Source organism: Phyllostomus hastatus, unplaced genomic scaffold (assembly GCF_019186645.2).
Source record: "Phyllostomus hastatus isolate PE091 unplaced genomic scaffold, TTU_PhHast_1.1 phas_contig_40, whole genome shotgun sequence".
In the NCBI taxonomy this organism is placed as follows: Eukaryota; Metazoa; Chordata; class Mammalia; order Chiroptera; family Phyllostomidae; genus Phyllostomus; species Phyllostomus hastatus.
Genome location: NW_025333872.1, coordinates 20039773 through 20060260, shown reverse-complemented (window position 1 = coordinate 20060260; position 20488 = coordinate 20039773). Strand labels below are relative to the sequence as shown.

At 34.5% G+C, this 20488-nt stretch overlaps 1 protein-coding gene across 2 annotated transcripts in view; it reads left to right on the top strand.

Annotated features, from left to right (window-relative positions):
* The window catches only part of KHDRBS2 (KH RNA binding domain containing, signal transduction associated 2), a 546662-nt gene extending 529036 nt beyond the window's left edge, over nt 1-17626 (top strand). The window contains exons 9-11 of one of the 2 annotated variants that reach the window (XR_006786163.1): nt 1443-1616; nt 3550-3611; nt 17557-17626. Coding sequence is in view for 1 of the 2 variants with exons in the window: in XM_045843530.1 (XP_045699486.1) it covers nt 1443-1540 (98 nt within the window). In the remaining variant the exon portion in view is untranslated. Of the gene's footprint in view, nt 1-1442; nt 2290-3549; nt 3612-17556 lie in introns of those variants that run through there. The other variant, XM_045843530.1, reaches the window with a different exon arrangement.
* Nucleotides 17627-20488: the final 2862 nt, after the last annotated feature.

The following is a 20488-nucleotide window of genomic DNA, read 5'->3' as shown; positions in this document are numbered from 1 at the left end:
CAGGTAACTTCAGTGAAAAACATATAATTTTTCATTTATCATGATATCATTTGTAATAAAAATATCCTGATGAAGGAAATGCTCAAAACCCCAAAATTTACCCATGTAAATCCTATTTATTTCTACACTGATAAACTTTTGATTATTTTTCTGTGGTAAATCATTATTTATTGCCAATAGTATAGTGAGTGCAAGTTAAATTTTTCTTACTGTTTTTGCTAGAGATATTCTTAGTTGTACTTGAACTGCCTGGGGACATACACCCTATAACAGTTGGTCTCAGTCTGCAGTGATTTTCCAGGTGATATTATTACCACCGCCTTTCACATCAACTATCAATGTCAGTGTGTCTTTTTTAAGTAATCCTTTTTCTTCTGTCCAAGCTTCCTCCCACCATAGTCCCGTGCATGAATTCTGCTCTCTATGCAAGAACTGAATTCTGTTTGATAGACTGAGATAACCTAGTTTCTGGAATCACATAAGTCACCACAAACCCATTATTAAGTTCTTGGCCCTTTGAAGAAGGGCTGTATTTCTCTTCTGGGGGCATAAACTTTGCAAAAGCTATTTTCCACAATACTCAAAAGCTTGCTTGCTTCTTTTTTGTTTTGGCGGCATTCCAAAACATTAAGGTTACTGAAAGTCTGATTAATGGGTAAATGAAGAGTCTTCATAGAGAATTAATACCTCCTTATTTTCCAACTTCTTTATTTTGAAAAAACTAATTTGAGATTTTTAGTCTTTACTGATTTTGCTACTTAAAATTTACTCTGCTCCATAGCCTGCTTATTTCTGACTATCTTTGTCTAGAACAGTTTTGTACAATGAATCTCATCCTGGGACTGCATAAAAATTATCTAAAAGAGCATTTGTAAAATACCAAATCCTAGGTCCCACCCTGTAGAGTTTTCTACTCCTTTGGCTGGGGGTACATAGAACAGGCAGTAGTCATTTTTGGTTGTTTCATTTTAAGATTCCCTAGTATTCTCAAGTTAATAAAGACTTAAGAATCACTGGTTCTCTTTCTTTTTTTAATATTTTAAAATGTATTTTTATTGTATTTATAAGGGATAAATGGTCATGGTTTTCGACACCCAATTTCTTTTGGGAGTCTACGTAAAGGATTAAATATGGAGTATTTTACACTGCTACTCCTCTTGCTCTTTTGTGGTATAGAAACCTAACACAATAAATGTGAGTTATCCAAGAACTTCACCTTTCTCTTCTTGAAAAAAAAATGCCCTACAAGTTGAATTCCAAGTGGTTGCATTTCAAAATACATATATTTGGATTATCTACCCAGGAGGAACATATAGTAAGGCTTGAGTTGTCTGCATTGAGATCCTTCATTCTCCTTTCTTGGGTTGACTATTGTGTCTTAAATAATTATTATTGATAACTCTGAAGCCATGTGAACGTTATTGTCTTTCTCTCGCTTACAGCACCAGAAGAATGGGCCACAACCCGCTCGAGCCTGAAGGCACCACCATCAAGGTCAGCCAGAGGGGCATACAGGGAGCACCCCTATGGTAGATATTGAAGGTCCTCCTCACCCGTGACCTCACCTCAAAGACAATTCATAGCCTGTGGTCTCCACAAAAACAGCAACAAGACAAGTAATAGTCCTTTCTTTTTTCCTACTCTAGGGATAACTTCTCATGATTATTCCCATATAGTTCTTGTATTTCCCCTATACTGTTGGCGTGACTTTGACACTAGTATTTTACAAAACGGACTAAAAGAGACACTGGCAAGCATTATCTATAAACCATTCAATAGGATGATATTCTCTTGGTTGTTTTTCATTGTTGTGTGTAATCCTTTTATTTCTTATTTCTTTTTTCTTTTTTTAAGAAAGAGCATGAATCTGTTAACAGATTTTTGAGTCTCAATCAACTAGCAAAAACGTTGTTTAGGGTTGCTAAAAGACTGTAATATGATTTTTGAACTAGCTGATAATAAAGTTGTAGATAAGATGTTTTAACCTGTCTTTTAATATCTGTTAGTTAGATGAAGATGTTTGATATTAAGTTTGTAAATTTAATTTTAAATGCTGTTTTAATGGGGTTGAAAACAAGCAGCTACTGTATGTATGTAGCTAACTGAATTTGTTCAGTGTTTTAACCTGTATTTGTTAAAAAAGAAAAAAAAAACACACATAAAGTTCCATGTGTAAGCTTCTCTAAATAGGAAACCACAATTTGTCAAATATGTTTGCCATAATTTGTCAATAAAGCTGAAAACTTTTGTAAAAACTAAATTTGGAATTACTTGTTTTCTAGCTTTAAATGTCTGCTTTATTTCTTCTTCAAGAGATGCCTAAAATGTTTTCTATTTAAAAATTACAAAAATGAACCCAAGCTTGTTTTAAGATATTTGTGTAATACTTAAAAAATGTATTAATAACTTATGGTTGTTAAATAATTTAAAAGTTAACAAACTAAACTGTTACATGAATCATGGTTAGTAAACACTAATGTATAACATGTTAATGGAAAAAAAACTGGATTTAGAAAAATAAATGGATTTTAAACTATCCTCTAAGCTTTATCTTGCTAAACACAAATTCTGATTGACTTGTTTGCATTAGCATGTCTCTCGTGAGAAAGAGTAATGGAGTATAAAGAGGTAAGATTACCACTTACCACTGTCTAAATGCCTAGTTCTTCAACCTTTGAGTTTCCCCGCACATTAAATATCCCATCCAACATGTAAGCATTGCGTAGATTCACTTTATTGTTTTCACTCAAAGGAGTGCGTGGACTTCATTTGCGTAGTTGATAACAATTTGTTTTGACAAACAAATCATCAGTGTCACTGGCCAGTTGTTGCTATTCAACCTCAAAAACTTTATTTGTAATTTTCAGTGCTAAATATCACCGCCCTTGAAGGCAGTTTAGAGGGCTGATATTTCTTTTGAGACTATCAGACTTGATGGCTGATGATTATTAAGGAAATATGTCGCAGGACTCAAAGGATGACTAAACGTTAAACAGGTAACACTAATAGTAACTCTGTAATTTTGCATATGCAACAGTAATGTTAAATATTCTCAGTTATTAAGTTCCTGATAGTTAAAAAAGTAAACCTACAAAAACATAACAAATAGGTCTATAGGTTATTAAAACAACTAATTAACATTAACTAGAGGCACCAAAATTATTTTACAATATATAACCCTCAAGTTAATAAACAGAACTAAAATTAACAATAATAGTAATGCAACTCTTGCTAACATCAAACGTAAGCTAAATTCTGATGGAAAAAAGAAAGAAAGTGAAAGACTTGATGGTAGGGATGAATGCCAAAACTGTTAATCTTTTAAATACAGTTTTTTTGTTTATGGTGGCTTTTGTCGATGTGATTGGTTTACTTTTTTGCTGCTAACCAGCTTAGGCATACTGCTGTTCAGTTTTTGCAGCTGGAGTTGCATGCTGATAGTTTTATGAAGTGTGTGTCTGTCATCAATTAAAATTGTAAATATTTTCCTTTCACAAATGTTATTTAGTTATATTTAATTTTCTTTTTTATTCTTTCTCACTATTTCAGGTACCCACAAGCAAAGAGCATGTAATTGAATAGCAGAAAGTGATGGACTAAGAAGGATAGAGGTAAACTTATTTTTTTAATCTTCTCTGAAATAGATAATCTTCACCAACGTGAAGCATGGCACTGAACTGGGACACCAAATGCCACTTGTTGAAAACAGAAGAGGTTTAGATTGTTGTCAAGGAGCTGAGTTATTTTTATCTTCTTTGAAATGAAGTGATATACCTTGGTATTTACCTGGAAAGACTTTTGAGCTTATCCAGAAGCTTGTCAAATGAAACATGAATTAGTAGTTAATATTCAGCCCTTTGCTGTGAACTACCACATATTATCACCCCTTAACTTTCAAATAAAGAATACTAAAACTTTTACTCTATAGGTATAAGAAAAGGAAATCACAATTGACTGAGGTTGATGGATGGCAAAGGGGACTCTATAGCCAACCCCTCAACTACTCCTCATCAGTGAGATAAAATTTGGTAACATTAACATTTATTTAGTCAAATAAAATAACTAAGTTTACCATTATTTTCCCCATTAATCCCACTGGGTTTATCAATAAACTTGGTTTTCATCTGCCATTCTATTTGATTCAGCAAATATTTACTGAGTACAAAGCACTATTGGAAATTAAGATTTGATTTCTGTATGCAAGGAGTTGTCAGCTTTAGCCAATAAAACTCCGACTGAAAGTGCAAGGGCAGTTATGAAATCCACAGACAGACCTGACCATTCAGAGAATTTAAAAGGCCTTGCCAGGATATTTGAAACAAGGTAAACTCCAAGTCTTCTTCTGGGCCTGGTCTTCATTTTCCTGTACAAATATCCAAATGTCCACAATGCAGGGGAGCCTTAAAGGCCACAGAAAAAATATGAGAGAGCTTGCAGATTCCTTAGGACTGGAGGTAGGGCTGAGGCAGGGAACCAGGAGTGAAAGGAGTAGCCAGTTCAATGATGAGGAAGAGAGCGCCATCTGGAGAATAGAATAGGTTGTGCCAGTTCAGGAAGTGAAAAGGATCCTGAGGACCAGGTTCATAAAAGCAGAGGGAAAGCAAAGCCTGGAGAGGCAGGGTCCAGGCCGCTCATGGTTGTCCCTGAGAACTGTGTTAAATGTTTTGGATTTCACTGGAAAAATTAAAGGAAGCTGAAGTACATTCAAAGTAAAGAATTAGAGCTCTCCGCCTAAGAAAATTATCCCAAGTAACTCAGACAAACATCACATTTAATCAATTTTATAATTACTAACATCTCTTCATCTGAGATAGCTTTTCTAAAATTCAAATTATCAAAATAGCTGTTTAATACTGTATGTGCTTCAATTAATTAGCTGCCTTTGTTCAGTTGCAGAATAAAAAAGTTATAGAAAGTACAGTTTTTAAATTTAATTTTCAATAATATTCCATATCTGACTTAACTCTTTAAAAAAGTTACTGTTTTTATGAACTAAGGGGGCAAAGAATCTCTAATTCAGACATCCTGCATATTATTCTCCTTTCATCCTTTTTAAACAGACTTGATTTCATAAATCAATAAAAGAGAAACCAGAGTTTATCTCTAGTCAATCAGTAGGTTTTTGCATTCACTAAATTATCTTATCGTCTCGATTGTTGTGTTCCAATCCTTCAGCTCTCTCACCCTCACACTTGGGCAGGGCCATCACGGCAGAAACAGCAGGGCTGAACGGGAGAAGAGAGTGTTCTTGGCTGTTGAGTTCAGAGTAAGAGTTTTTAAAGCTCAACACACTGATTTGTGAGAAAGAGGATTTTGAGTTTCAAAGGATGCATTTTTTTAAAGATTTTATTTATTTATTTTTAGAGAGGGTAGGGAGGGAGAAAGAGAGAGAAACATCAATGTGCGGTTGCTGGGGGTCATGGCCTGCAACCCAGGCATGTACCCTGACTGGGAATCGAACCTGTGACACTTTGGTTCGCAGCCCGAGCTCAATCCACTGAGCTATGCCAGCCAGGGCTAGATGCATTTTTAGTAGGCTTTAAGTAGGACATAAAGTGTATGAGTTAACTTTACATGTGAAAGACTCCCATCCATAAATAAATAAACAGATAAATAAATAAATAACTGACTCCCACCCACCTGCCTCTATACATCTCGAAGATAAATATTGTCCAGGCTGAGAAGAAAACTTAAGAGGCAGCAATAACTAAGGTCTTAGCATAAAATATTCGTGTGGCCTCACGTATGAGTTCTGCACACTATATCCATTATTCAATAAAAGTCTGAGATAGTTTGGGAACACAAAGAGGACCTTTGTCTAAAGAGGAGGCTGAGGAGCCAGCAAGGCTCACAGAATCCCCCCAAGTCAGTGTGTTCTGGGTGCGACCCTGTAGACAAGTGTTTCTATGGAATGATTTTGTGAGCTGGCAAGAGTGATGAAGCAGGTAAGACAGAGAGAGCCGCACACACAATCGCCCCCCAAGGGAAGGCAGGGGAGGGCACAGGAGTCTCAGCCTGTCCCAACACTGACCCAGGTGTACCAGTGGGTACTGAGAAGGTAAGATCAGTGGCTCGGCAACCTGCCACTGACACCTCCCCAACTTAAATGCAGTCAGGAACAAGAGGGGGAAGCATGCATCTCTGAGTAAACAGAGGAACTCCTGACCAAAGTTAATCTGAACTGGATGAGGTGGTTTTTCTCTGCCTGGCCATGTGGAAACTTGAGAATGAAACCAAGTTGAGGTGTAAAAAAATATAATTATATGTGCACTGCAGTTATTTGTTGCATAACTTGTCTTACTCTTAAAATAATCAGAAGTGAATACAGTAGGTTTCTCTGGCAACCGAGAATGAGAATTTTCCAAGTTAGTGGCCTCTCAGCAAAATTGATTAATCGAATGAAAACTGTTCAGAGTGGCCCTAACTAATGACCATCTGCCCAGTCAGAGCATGCCCTCTTCCCTGGTCAGTATCAGACAACAATGCGGGCTCCCCCTTGGATCCCTTTGTGACATCACGTCTGCACCCACTAATTGCAAAGTGCTGGCTCCCAAGTGTGGCAGAGCAGGTGCCATCCCAGTTCTAGAGCCAGTGCCACACCAACATTCTCACGTCTGACATTCACCTTGAGCAAGCCATACAAACTTGTATGGCAAATTAAAGTTTTTAAATTAGAGTACACTGCATCTAAGTGTGATTGAAGTTTTCTGTGGCCATATCCATTCGTTCTGTCAGATAAGGCTGTAACTCTTGCTACACTGACAGGTCCTGTGACAAGGAACTTACCAAAACACCAAAGGGAGCTAGCTTGGGCACTAAACCAAGTATTTTAAATAGTAATAATAATATTAATAAGTAATAAAGTCTTTGTGCCTGCTTATATTTGTCCAGCAAAAAGTTTTTCTACACTTAAGTAAGATTAAATCAGAATTAATTTGTTATCAAGTAAGAGACCAAAGACCGGGGAGTCCAACCTTTTGATGTCTCTGGGCCACACTGGAAGAAGAAGGGTTATCTTGGGCCACACATTAAATACATTGCAACATGTAATCACACAAAAATCTCATAATGTTTTAAGTAAATCTATGATTTTGTGTTGGGCTGCATTCATAGCCATCCTGAGCCACATGCAGCCCACAGGCCACGGGTGGACACCTCATAGTGCATTTAGGTCTCATTTGTAATACTTAGATAATTTTTACTTTTAGCATATTAATGGAACTAAGTCCATTTAGCTTAATAACAATTGAAGCACTAACAATTTTTAACTAAATTTAAAAGCTCACATTAAAGGTTCTTATTAATTCTGTTAATGACAGAATGACATATTAAATGTGTTCATTAATTCTTTTAAAAGAAATTGGTTTTTAAACTATATTATTAAAATGTCACTCTTGTTCCTTTAGTTTCCACTATGTCTATGACTCTTGGTTAATGTCATATACAAACTTGCAGGGTTTGGGGGTTTTGTGCATTTTAAAGGGAATAGAGAACAGTGATAAGTAATCTGATTTCACTGATTTCACTGAATAAATACCAAATATCAGTTTCAGTATCAAAAGACCACCTGTTACTAAAAACTCCATCTGTTTGACATTCCTGCAGGTACCACGGGAAAGTTTAATTTTACTGCAAAAAATATGTAGTAAATAATTGCAAATATCCAGTTGTATGATAATTTACAAAATTGATGACATGATTTATGCTTGGTATGATGGCAGAGTATTAATAATGTTAAGAAAGATAATACTGGGGCCATCTGTTTTATGAACATACATGCCTAGCAAGGTACTAGAATTTTCACATAAAAACTTACATGAAACATCTATAATCTTACCAGCTTGTAAAAGAAGTACAATTAACCACATTTTATAGAAAAAGTTGCAATTTGTAGTTTTAACTAGTGTCATACATCCTACATATCTCGAAACCAATAATATAAAGCAACGTTTGACAACCCACACATTTTCCAGAATTCTATGGTGATTTCCAACTTTTAATGAATTTGATTGAGAAGAGAATTTAAAATTTTAAGTAGCCTTAACATAATTTCTCTTCTGGAGCAATATGAATTATGACTGAAAAATTTACAAAATATTTTAACTTCAAGTGCATCTTTGATTTTTGCCTCAGATTTGTCATTCTTTAAAAAGTTATGATTTCATCATAAAAAATGTAGACAAAAGTATTCTACATTTGTCACAAAGCGTGACTACAGTTTTGTAGAACAAATTAATTCATTTATAATCTAAATTCTGTTTTGACACTAAGAAACTCACATATTTAAACAAGCATGAAAAGAATTTCAGTCTTTTATTCTTCAACCTATAAATCAGAATTCTGCTTTAACATATGAGGGTCAATTTCAAACCAGCAGTATCTCCATATAACCATGCAGTCAGGTATTAAGAACACAAGTGAAGGTATCACTCAGTGTTAAATATTTAAAGCATTTCCTGTTCCCATTATAATGTGCAGCATTTTTCTGAACATCCTACTGTCCTGTTACTATTAAAGCATGAGTTACTGGGTATATAGCTGTTTTTTGACTTGCAGACATCAGTCTTCCATACCATCATGAACTTTAATTTTCTAGTCTTATTACATGCAATGTATTAATTCCTTCTCGAGTAATTACTTGCAGCGAGGAAAAAAAGTTCACTGTATTTGATATGCTATTCTATACCTCAGTCTCTTACACTTCCTTATGAGAGAAATTGAGAAAACAGGAGAGGATGTTGTCAGATTCATACACCACCAGATGCTTTAACAGCCAGCTTATCTGCCCTTACAAAAAAAAAAAAAAAGTACAGAATGAACCACCTTAAAAAACTGGTAACAAGTTACTAAATACTAACTTTCTTTAAGGTTCTGTTCCTCCATGGTTCATACTTCACTGTGGGATATAATGAATGGTCTGTTTCCAAAAGATATTTGGAGATTCTCGGATCCTCTTCTTACAGGCTCTCCAGGAGCAAATTCCACCACTAGACACAGGTTTCCTGCCTCTGTGTTGTCTCTCAAGAGCACTTCTCTCAGTAGGAAAATGTTCCTTCCACTCTGTCTCATTCTCCGTCTGCCCTAGCACAGGTGTTCCATATGTCCGATATTCTAACCTCTTAGCCTGCCTTTTTTGAGACATTTTCAACTTCTCTGGTGGTACATCTTGCCGCTGTCTTCCCACTGTCTTCTGTCCTTGACCCTACTGCACAATGGGGAGGTGAAAAGACAAAGAGAAAAGCAATCTATGACTGTGGAGAAAGGAACACTGTCCAATCCATTCAGCAGAACCCTGGATTAACAACAGTTTACTGTGTTAATTATGGAACCAATACACGTCCACTGTAAACCAAAAAGTATTAAAGAAAAACATCACATTTAATTAAAACAGAAATAATACCCATTTGCATTTACATGTAATCTACTGGACACAAAATCTTGATATCTTAGCTAAAAAGTTTAAGGGAGTGCAATAGGTGAGAAAATATCTGTAATTAGTTTAAGTTCTTAATTTTAAAATATAAACTTTAAAATAGAAGTAAATAAACTTACTTGAAATAAGTAAACTTATGGAATTCACTAAGATCAGTGCATAATATCTGTGACTAGAATGAAGCCAATGTTAAATGTCTTTAAACAGGGAAAGATTATATTTACATGTTTCATACAGATAATCTTCATAATAGAATTAATGTTGAATTTTTAAACTGTTTATTTCAACTTTCCTGTTGGCGGGGTTGAGAATAGAAATGTATTTATTGACCAATTAGATAATTATTTGAAACTAATATTAGGTATACTGCTTCATGTTTCATCTAAGCCAGTAATTTTTACAATAAGTAATGCCACATTCTACCAGAGAAACTTCTCTGGAATTCTTTTCTATCTAATAAGGTCAAACAAAGTACAAATTGGTTTAACTTCTAAAAAACCTTTTTTTAACTTCCAGTAAGTAATATGTTAGAATAGCTTGTTGAATTGTTTTTTTTTTTTATCTTTCTTTAAAGATTGTATTTATTTTTAAAGAGAGGAAGAGATAGAGAAAGAGAGAAACATCAATGTGTGGTTGCCTCTTGCGCACCTCCTACTGGGGACCTGGCCAACAACCCAGACATGTGCCCTAGACTGAGATTTCAACCAGCAAGCCTTTGGTTTGCAGGTTGGCACTCAATCCACTGAGCCACACCAACCAGGGTGAATTGGTGTATTTGGCGGGGAGGATGGTTCTCTTTGTTACATACATAGAGTCTCCTTTTTATTACAAAAATAATACACAATTGGGGTTTAAAAATAGACTGTAGAATATAAATATATAGTCCAAAAATCAAAACTCTATACTCGTTTTCCTCAAAGATAACTCTGTGAACAGATTTGCTTGTATTCCTCCTAATTTTCTTTCTCTCCCTTTCCTTTTTCCACTCCCCAGTTGCTTGTTACTTCTTTTTGCACTAAAAATGGGATTCTGCTCTATACACATATGCAGAAGGGAGGCAAATTTTGTTTCTTTGTGACTTCATACCCATTTCCATAAGGGTATTTGTGTGCAGAGGATTAAAAAAAAGTTAGTTACACTCTGAAGCTTTAACCCACACTACATGCTCTAGAGTGTAAGCAAAGTTACTCTTAACTGTTCCAGCTTCAGTTTTCTTATAGGTAAAATGGGGATAATAACAGCACCTACTAATAGATTTGTGAGGTATAATGTAAAATTGCCCAGGTGTGTGCATATCCTCTGCAAATTTATGATATTCTTTCCCCAGATTATTTTTCCTTGACTAAAAATTTTTATACTTTAAGATATCTTCATGGTGTGTATAAAAATCTATAAATAAAAACTATATAACCTATAAAAATTTCATATTACTCAAATCAATTTGCAAGTTAGACATTTTAAAATTATTCTTTACTAAAGTATGCAATTAATATAGGCTTTAGAACACAGTTGTAAAAATGTTCCTCATTATGTTCGTCAGCTAGCATATGTTGTGTATCTTCAAAACAAGTATATAAGATATGTTTATACACATTAATCTTATAAGAATTTGTATGTATATTGTTCACACTAAAATAGAGCTCAATGTGAAAGTAAAACTATCAATAATTTGGTATAATAGTTTCAGCAACAAGATGAAGAAACAGAAATTTGTAATAATGGAATGCATAACACATGTCAAGCACTGTTTTAAGGATTTATAGGAATGACTGACCTCATACATATTCTTGACAACCTGCAATATAAATTATAAGGTATCCTCATTTTCTAAGAGGCAAAACTGAGCCTGAGAGAGAAGTAACCTACCCAAGGTCACATCACTGGGCAGGGGGGTAGACCCTAAACCCAGACCATCACAATCAGCGCCCTCATCCTTAACCCTACACACAGCTGTCCCTTCTGACTTTAAAGATAAGCTTCAAGGTAAACTGATTTGACAAGAAACCAAAATGCACATGTGTGAGTCATTCTTCAGGCTGGTGAAAAGGAATTAGAAGAAATTCTCTTACTATGATAATTTCCAAGATCAGTACTAACTTTGAAGTCTGATGATAAATCTTTAATCCTTTCTATATACATAAGCCAAAACATTCAGAATATCTGTATTCCTTATTTAAAAGTGGGTCCTGTGTAATGATCCAAAACTCTGTGTGTATTGCGCTTGAGTATATTTATTTGCCCAATTTACCATTAATTAAATGGAAGCTAAGTGTATCTAAGTATAGAATTTAGCTTTCATGGAGGTTCAGATATCCTAAATAACAAAATAACGTAAAACTTCAAGGAAAAATGAAAATAAATTATAAAAATATGTTTCTAGGAAAATAGTCATGATTACTTATTTCTTTAGTAATGGCATGCTCTGTTGTATTGATTTGTCCCAATCTGCATAATTGTAAAAATAAAATGTACTTTTCCTTATTACCACTTGTCCAATAGATGATTCACACTATTGAAATGCATTTTATACTTCATTATGTTTAATAATAGGAGACCAGCATGAAGGTGAACTGAGAATAAGAAAATAATAGATTGAGAAGGAAAGGAAATGCAGCTGGAAGGCGGAGGAGACCCATTAGAAGTGCTAAGATGAAACAGGCAGCTGCATGAAAAAAAGATAGGCCATTCCTTAGCATCTTCCAGGAACATAATGTCCTGAGATCTAAAAATCCTCATAAGTCACCATCGCGTGCAACTTCTCATATAAGGCAGTAACTTTAAAAATTAAAAACACGTCTCCCCTCTACCTGAAATACAGAACATTCCGCTACTGAATGTGTCTGGAACTTCCATCGCCTTGCTGAGAACAAGCACTTACACAGCCCGATTCATTTTCCCATCACTTCCACCAGCAGGTAGTGTCTACTCCTTCTGAACATTTCTGTGTGTCCAGCATTGTGTAAAGAACAAATGGTGGCAGCAGTTCTTCTCAGAGCACATTAGTTCAAATTAGCACTTTAGAATATTAGAACTTATTGCGTATCTTATATCGATGTTTGAGAGATGCTGTGCTCTGACTTACATTTGAAGAATCTTGTAGTTTGGCATACTATATGCTGTGAGTAAAAAAAGCAGACCCTGTCAAAGCATTAACTCTCTAAGGTTTCTCAATAAGAATTATTCATTATATTGAGATTATTAAGAAGATATCAAACATAGGATATTATAAAAGGTTAATTACTAATGAGTGAAACTTGGTGAGGAATTGATCTGCTTGCTCAGACATAGGAGAGGTTTGTTAGTTAATTCTCCCAAGATTTAATCCTGAAGTGTTCATGTATTTTAAGTAATATTCAAATGAGCTATTGAATCCATATAGTTTTCCATCTCTAATTTTACCTATTCATTATATCACTCAAGAAAACACTTTAACCTGCAAATGAGAATAGAAATGATCACCTCCAAGTGAAATAGGTTTAAAAGAAAGTGGCCTTATGACAATTTGCAGCTAAAAAATACTGAGTGGATGCCAAGTAGTTTGCTGAGCTAAATGCATGGCTTGCTGTCACATAAGGAAAAATGTCATTGAGTGCAGCATCTTGAAAAAAAATTGCAGCATCTTGGTTTAAAGATGTTCAAGAAATATTTAGGGAAAGAATAGCCACACTTTACCTTTCTATACCAAAAATTAGAGCCTCCTTGGGAAAAAGCTTTACTTTCTTCGTATTTTCACTGGTATATATTATAGATCCAGATTTATGTGAGGCATTTATCAAATACAACTAAATTAATAAATATCAATGTGCCTCCATCTTTTTAATCTTATATTTCTTATGTACTATATGATATATAAATTATAATGATTTTATGTAAAATACTAATATTTTATATGACATTATATGTACATACTTATCATGTATATCTATCTACCTATCTATCCATGTATTGATACTTTATAAAGCTTTTAAGATAGTAGTTTTAATTGGACAACAGCTCTGTTAAGAAAAGAGGGCAAATTTTCTTTCCCTCATTTTAAAGGTAAAAAAAACAAAATTTCCTTTAAAATGTTTTTTGTATTTTTCCATTACTATTTATCTCCCCTATACCACCCCCCACAATCACCACACTGTTGTTCATGAGTCCTTTTTCCTTTTTACTCAATCCCTCTGTCCCCTAACGGGCAGCACCCCCAGAGCTGTCATCCTGCTCTCTATCGATAAATCTTCTCTATTTTGCTTGTTAGTTCAATTTTTTCATTAGATTTCACATATGAGTGAAATCATATGGTATTTGTCTTTCTCTGATAGGCTTGTAGCACTTAGCATCATGTTCTCTAGGTCCATCCATGCTGTCTCGAAGGGTAAAATTTTCTTCTTTTCTACAGCTGAGTAGTATTCCATTATGTAAATTGTCCCATAGTTATTTTATCCACTCATCTATTGATAGACACTTGGGCTGCTTCCATATCTTGGTGATTGTAAATAACACTGAAGTGAACATAATTTTTAAAAAAAATTCACAGGTTTAAGAGGTTTGTCCAAAATCACCTGAATTCTAAATGTTAGGACTTTCTCTGAACATTAACCTATCCAAAATAGCTAACCATCTGGTTTTTGTGAACAATAGCATCAGTAGAAGACAGATCAAAGTTTTATGAGAGAGAACACTGCTCATGTGCAGTAAGTATTAAACATGTTTTAATAAAACACACTCTAAACCAAAAGTTTTGAGGTTTACTTTTACCTATAATAAACATTTACTCATATCCTTAAAAATTAACATTTAGATACCTTCTAAAGATGTGCCATAATATTAAATACTTTTTAAAACAACACAGCATATTGGTATCAGAGCCACATGCATTCACTCAAAATTGAGAGCCTAATGATTACGAAAGTATACAGTGAAGTTATATCAAGTGTACCTTAAATTGAATGATTTTTCTCATTTAGCTGGAAGAGAATGGAATTAAAATTAAAGTGCAAAGGACTACATAAGAAATTATCAGAAACATTTCAGTTTTCATTTATAATACATCAAAATTCAGACTCTATTTCTTTAGCACCTGTGATTATCAGAACTCTAAAGGAAAAAGCATTGGTTAAAGATTCTACCACTAGATAAAACTTAGCATAACTTCTGCCATCATTGTTCTACATTTACATTAGTTTTTCCATCTTTAAAAAAGGAGGGGGGGGGCTTTACGACTATTGGACAATTAAGATTTTTAAATGCCCTGTGAATTTCAAAATCTAATTTTGCTCAGTTTGCAAAAACCAAAAAAAGTCACTACAATTTCCTAATTTTAAACCAAGCACCCAATTTTCAGGAAAAGACCCTGGAATGTTTGGGTCTAAATTAAACAGATCAGCAATTGATCTTGATTTAATTTATTAAACAATTTAATTTTCAGTGAAGAGACTGGGGCATTTTTTTGGTAAGAGTGTAGTTATCTTTTTTTGTAAGAGTGAAGGTTTCTTCTGTTTGGTCCAATTTATCTCTGTTTATCTTTATTATTAATAGCAGTGGGTCCTTTATTGCAAGGACCCCAAAATACCTACTTGTCACAAACCAGTTGTTGAAGTAATACATGGCCAATCCATACAGATTGTACTGTTTTACAATTAATCTGCTGCATTGCACTGTAAAGTAAATACAGCAGCTCATTTTCCAATATAAAAGCAGCATATTAGAGTCTTAGGCTTACTCAGTTTCCAGGTCAAATCTCATTGCTGAATTTGACATGATTTCCTGAATGCTTGCTCCTATGATCGGTCAGAGAGCTGACCTGTGCTAAATACATCAGGTTCTGGTGTGCTCAGAACCACACTGTTTTCTAGTTAATTTCTGAGAGCAGGAAATGCAGTTTTTTATGATTATTTATTTTATTTGTTGTTCAAGTACAGTTGTCTCTGTTTTACCACCCACTCCCCTGCTACTCCTCCCTTGATCCTATCCCCCCTTGGCTGTGTCCATGTGCCCTTTACACATGTTCCAGAAAACCCTTCCTAAAATATTTCCTAAAATATTTTTCAGTACTCTAATTTTTGACATATGAAAATCATCTATAAAATAACTGTAGGAACATAATATATGGATTTCTAATTAGGAGTAAAATTAAGGATTTATTATTTCATTCCTTGTTAATTTATCTACCAAATGCCCACTCAACACATTCAAATTTTATGTCACATATCATTTGCTTAGTAGCTTCAAAACTAAATTAGACATGATTTAGAATATTAATTAGTATTTAACAATATGTAGAATTAGAAAAAGCATTTGCTAAGGTACAATGAATTTGATTTTAATGTTAAGTAATGATATATTTCAAAATTATAATAAGTCAATTGCTCTGCTAAAATATTTTAATGTGTTATAAACCATACAGCCACCTTATTTATTACAAACATTAATAATAAACTGTAGTGCTAAGCCACTCAAATTCAATTAATCCAACTACAGACATTTCAGTAAAACAATGTTTAAAAATACAAAATAAACTAAAGTATGAAAGGTTCATTGCCTTATATTTTTAGAAAAGTTAGCTTTAAACACCAATGAACCAGATGATGTTTGTCATTTCCCCATTGTGTTCTTTCTTTTTCCCAGTTGTGTTCTTATTGAAAAGTTTTCAAGAATGTTTGACATTTCTTAAACTTGCTATCTCATTTGTCCTGCTACATGAACCTCATGTTGATGATAAACCATAGGACAGGAGGAAGAGGGCAGCCACAGTTTCACCAAAATATAGACATCAGCCTTAGTAAACACCATGCATGGTACGAAAGTATCCTTAATTTTCAAAAGGAAATGCACATTATCTCTCATTTCCTCAATTCTTGTCTTCCTTCCATCCATCCTTTCTTCCATTCTCCCTTTCTCCTTTGTCTAATGATGCTAACTAAAGTGGGACAATAGGGATACTATTTATTAATTGCTCCAATGTTGGAGACATGAAGTCTCTTGTATTAGAATTAAAAGCACTGAATCAATATAAACCAGCCATGTCCAAATAACTACAAAAGCCAGCAATCATTTTTCTCACAAATTCAAAAATGGCAATCTTTTGGCAAAAATATATTTTCAGTCATTTTATAAAACTTTTACCAAAGGAAAGGAGTTCAATTAATACAACCAACAATTGCTTTGCTGTGTCTTATATAAGGAAAGTAGAAATATCAATAGGTGTGGAGTTATAAGTTAAAAAAAGTAATCAAAATGAAAACTGAGCCTTTCTACTATAATATACCAAGTCTCACCTTTGACTCGGTCTGATCAGGTTATTTCTATTTTAACCTTGTTTTGATCTTCAGCTGGAATGCAGCAAGGTTCAAGCTACATCGATCATTTTCTTTCAATGTATGATTTTCCTAGGAGTGTAGAAGATTTTTAAATATCAGTGTATGTTCTATATTCCCTATCTGATAGTTTGAGGTACTGCAAGAATCTTGGGAATTTTCAATATAGTAGAGGTTCCATTAAACTTAGTTGGCAAATAGCTTCTTAGAGTTTATTCATAAAATAATTCAGGACATAAAACTAGCACATAAACATTAATTGAACAGCCATTAAGCAGTATGACTATTTGTTTTTGGTTGATAGAGAACATAAAGCTTGGTACCCTATGGTGGAAAACAATTAGGTCTTATGATGAACTTGATATTAAATATACTACTACCAGCCTTAGACCAATTCCACTGCACAAAATAGCAGTCAGCTGTAGTCAAAACCCTGCCCAAGTTATAGGATGTCATCATTTCACTGTCATGGCTTAGCTGCTTATAAATACTGTAATATGCCTCATGCCTTATGCTAATGCAGTGACTAATGGTTGCCATTATCTTCATTCAGTCTCATAAAAAACTTGCTCAGGAGACACTGATCATAGTTTGAATGCTGCTTAAAGCTAAACTGTTTTTGTAAAACACAGAATATAAAAAAGCACTTAAGTACAAGAGGTTGGATGGATAATTCATTTTGTTTTGAGTATGTTTGACAGCTGCCATGGTCGTTAAATTTGCCATGAACCCAACTGATATACCACGTGGGAATGCCTTATAGATGCCTATATGTGTAATTGCATAATGCTTTAAACTTGTTCTGCTCCTCTGGGACTACAGGTGAAGATGTATGACAGAAAAACCAAAGCTGGAATAAACTGAATGCTGTTTGGAGGGTCAAAGTTTTTAACAATGGAGGTGAGTCCCCTCACAGAATAGAAATCATTTATGGTTTCATTTACATATTTTGTTTATGACAGGAACAGAACACTTCATTATGGACCCAAAAAGATGTGTTTTAATGGATGAAGCAGCTCTTTGCATCTGAGTGAAACTAAGTAGGACATTAAATTAACATCAAGCAAGTGACAAACTTTTCATTTCATTCTACACTGTAGCAGCATAGCAGTAATGTGCTGGTTCCCAAGTGCACACGGTTTCATAGGCCTTATATCACTAGAACTTAAGGTTATGCATTTCTGTATTACAGAGTAAAAACCAAAACTAAAATCCATTAATAAGAAAATATATTTTGTTGAGAGAATGTGATAAATATTCACACTATTTCCAATAAGAAGGGGAGTAGGGGACAAAATGTTCCTGAGGAATGTAAATGTCACCCGCCATACCTGAATGGATCTTTACGGAGCCTTTGTCTGAAGAGTTATTGTAGTTATCCTTTTAATATCACCTCTGCGTATTAGCAGGAAAGTTCAGTTTTATCAGCGAGAGGGCTGATATATAGTGGGCTTTCCATAAATGTTTGTAGAATTAAATGGGGTGGAATGGAGCAGAATGGAACAGACTAGGGCCATCATTATCTGTTCCTTCCTAAAATTCTAATTTGTTCTAAAACGAAAGGAGGAATAAATAAATGGCTGCATGAGTGGTCAATGATATAGGTGATTCAGAAATGAAATTTCTGTTTTCTTCTTTATATTTAAAAAGTGCTTACTTAAAAAGTATAAACTACAATTTATATGTTTGTTTCATGAGACAGGGACTTAGGTAAGATATTTCAGAAAGCTTCTCTTGAAAGTACTTAAAATAAACTTAAAAAAAAAACTTAAATGGAAGTTCATTTCCCAAGACCTTATCTTCAGAGAGACCTTAGAGACTTCAGCTAAGTTATAAATACCATTGAAACAATGTGCCTCTTTCTGTTCTGTCTGGGAGAAGTTTGGAAGAAGGCAGCACCATACTTTTCTGCCCATCTTGAATCTGATCCATAAATAACATCTTTCCAAAAAGTTCCATGTAAATTCTCCTGCACAATATAACACTCCCTTAGGAATTTGCTTTCAGCTGGAAAATATATTGTAGATAAGGGGCCCATGCATCCTGGTTTATTATGCCTGCTGTCCCAGTGTGATTATTAATAGCACCGCCATTCACTGTGTCCCCAGTATGCATGACAAATTATGTTAACCTATCTATAAATAATCATGAAATGTTAATAATAATAAAATAACCTTTATTGGAAGCTTGCTATTTGTCAGAGACTTTGAAATGCTTTCATGTAATGACTTCTTCACAGTAAGCCAATGGGGGAGGTATTTTATTGTTCCCATCTACATGTGAAGAAACACAGAGGTAGAGAGGTTAAAGAGCCATGTCCTACCCTAACAGTGAAAAGATCTGAACCCCAACGAAGGTCTGACTCCATAGCAACATACACCAGAGGATGACATGCTATCTTCCATTTTCTGGTCAACATTAACTTGATTTTATTTAATGAATTCAAAGATAATCAACAGTACTTTGTTATTTTTCCTAGCTATTATAACTACATTTTAATAAGGACTGTACACTTTAAGAGGCAGGAACAGAGCACTGAACTAAATTAAAAGCTGACTTTTTTACTACTATACTACATTAATGATAACAAGAATGATTAGCTAAGTGATTTGTTCATGCCAGTAACTATACAGGGGCCAGGAGAAGTAACACTTGCTTGAGTGTGGTTGGTAGGGTGTAATGATTTATGGTTTTAGTTTGAACATTTCACCTAAAATGTCATATGGTATGCTTGAGTGTGATATCGTTATGTTACAGAACTATATGCTTATGATTTTGAGGTAAAAAGGGGGGTGTTATTTGTTCTGGATCCTGTATTTGGGGTTTCCCTGTGTTCTCTCACTGATCTTTAAAACAGCCCTGTGAGGCAGTACATTTGAACCCCACAAAAGTGCACACATTGCTTCAGCAATTAGCCTTAAATTGGGTCAGAAGTTAAAAATGAAGACTGTGAGATTAAATCATCTCAGCAGGCCTCTCCAACCCCGGCATTCTATGGGAACAACTGGTTATCAGGATATAAGGCATAGCACCTGCTGCTGAGGAACTCTCAGGGGCAAAGAGACTTCCCTACCACGTCATTCACATCAGCTACCACACAATGTATTTAGTGCTTACTAATGGCATGTGCTTCACAACTTTTATCTTCTGTGTTTCTCCTCACGATAGGATGAATAAGAAGAGAATTTGAACTGGAGCCAAGGTAAGCTTGACTGCACTGTGCTAGAAATAGCATCCTTCTCTGAAACTCTCTAGGAATTGCCTTGAACCTTTTTAAAAAACAATATTAAATAAAGATAAATACATAATATTTGCCCATGATTGAATTTGTTACAGCATTACTTAAAGAATATGAACAGAAACACAATATGATAGCACTAGATAGCAGTTGTTGTGAAGAAAATCTCTTGTCATTTTTTCAAACAAGAAGTGTGGAAATTCTTACTGGTATAGAATAAGTTCAATGTGCTACAGAGAACAAAGTAAATATATTCAGTATCTGTGCCTCTACCCAAAGTATGACTACAGTTCACTTGGGAATACTATAAATGCACAAATAGATGATGTGCTATCACAAGATGCCAAATTGTACAGTGTAATTTGAACAGTTGTTCTTTACCAGGAATATGTTATATGTGCTGTGTTTTAAAAATGCAGATGCCAGGACTATATTCACCTTGACTGAATAAGTTTATGATGTTGGAGCCTAGAAATGTGTTTTTTTAAACTCCACAAGTGATTCTGAAGTTATCAA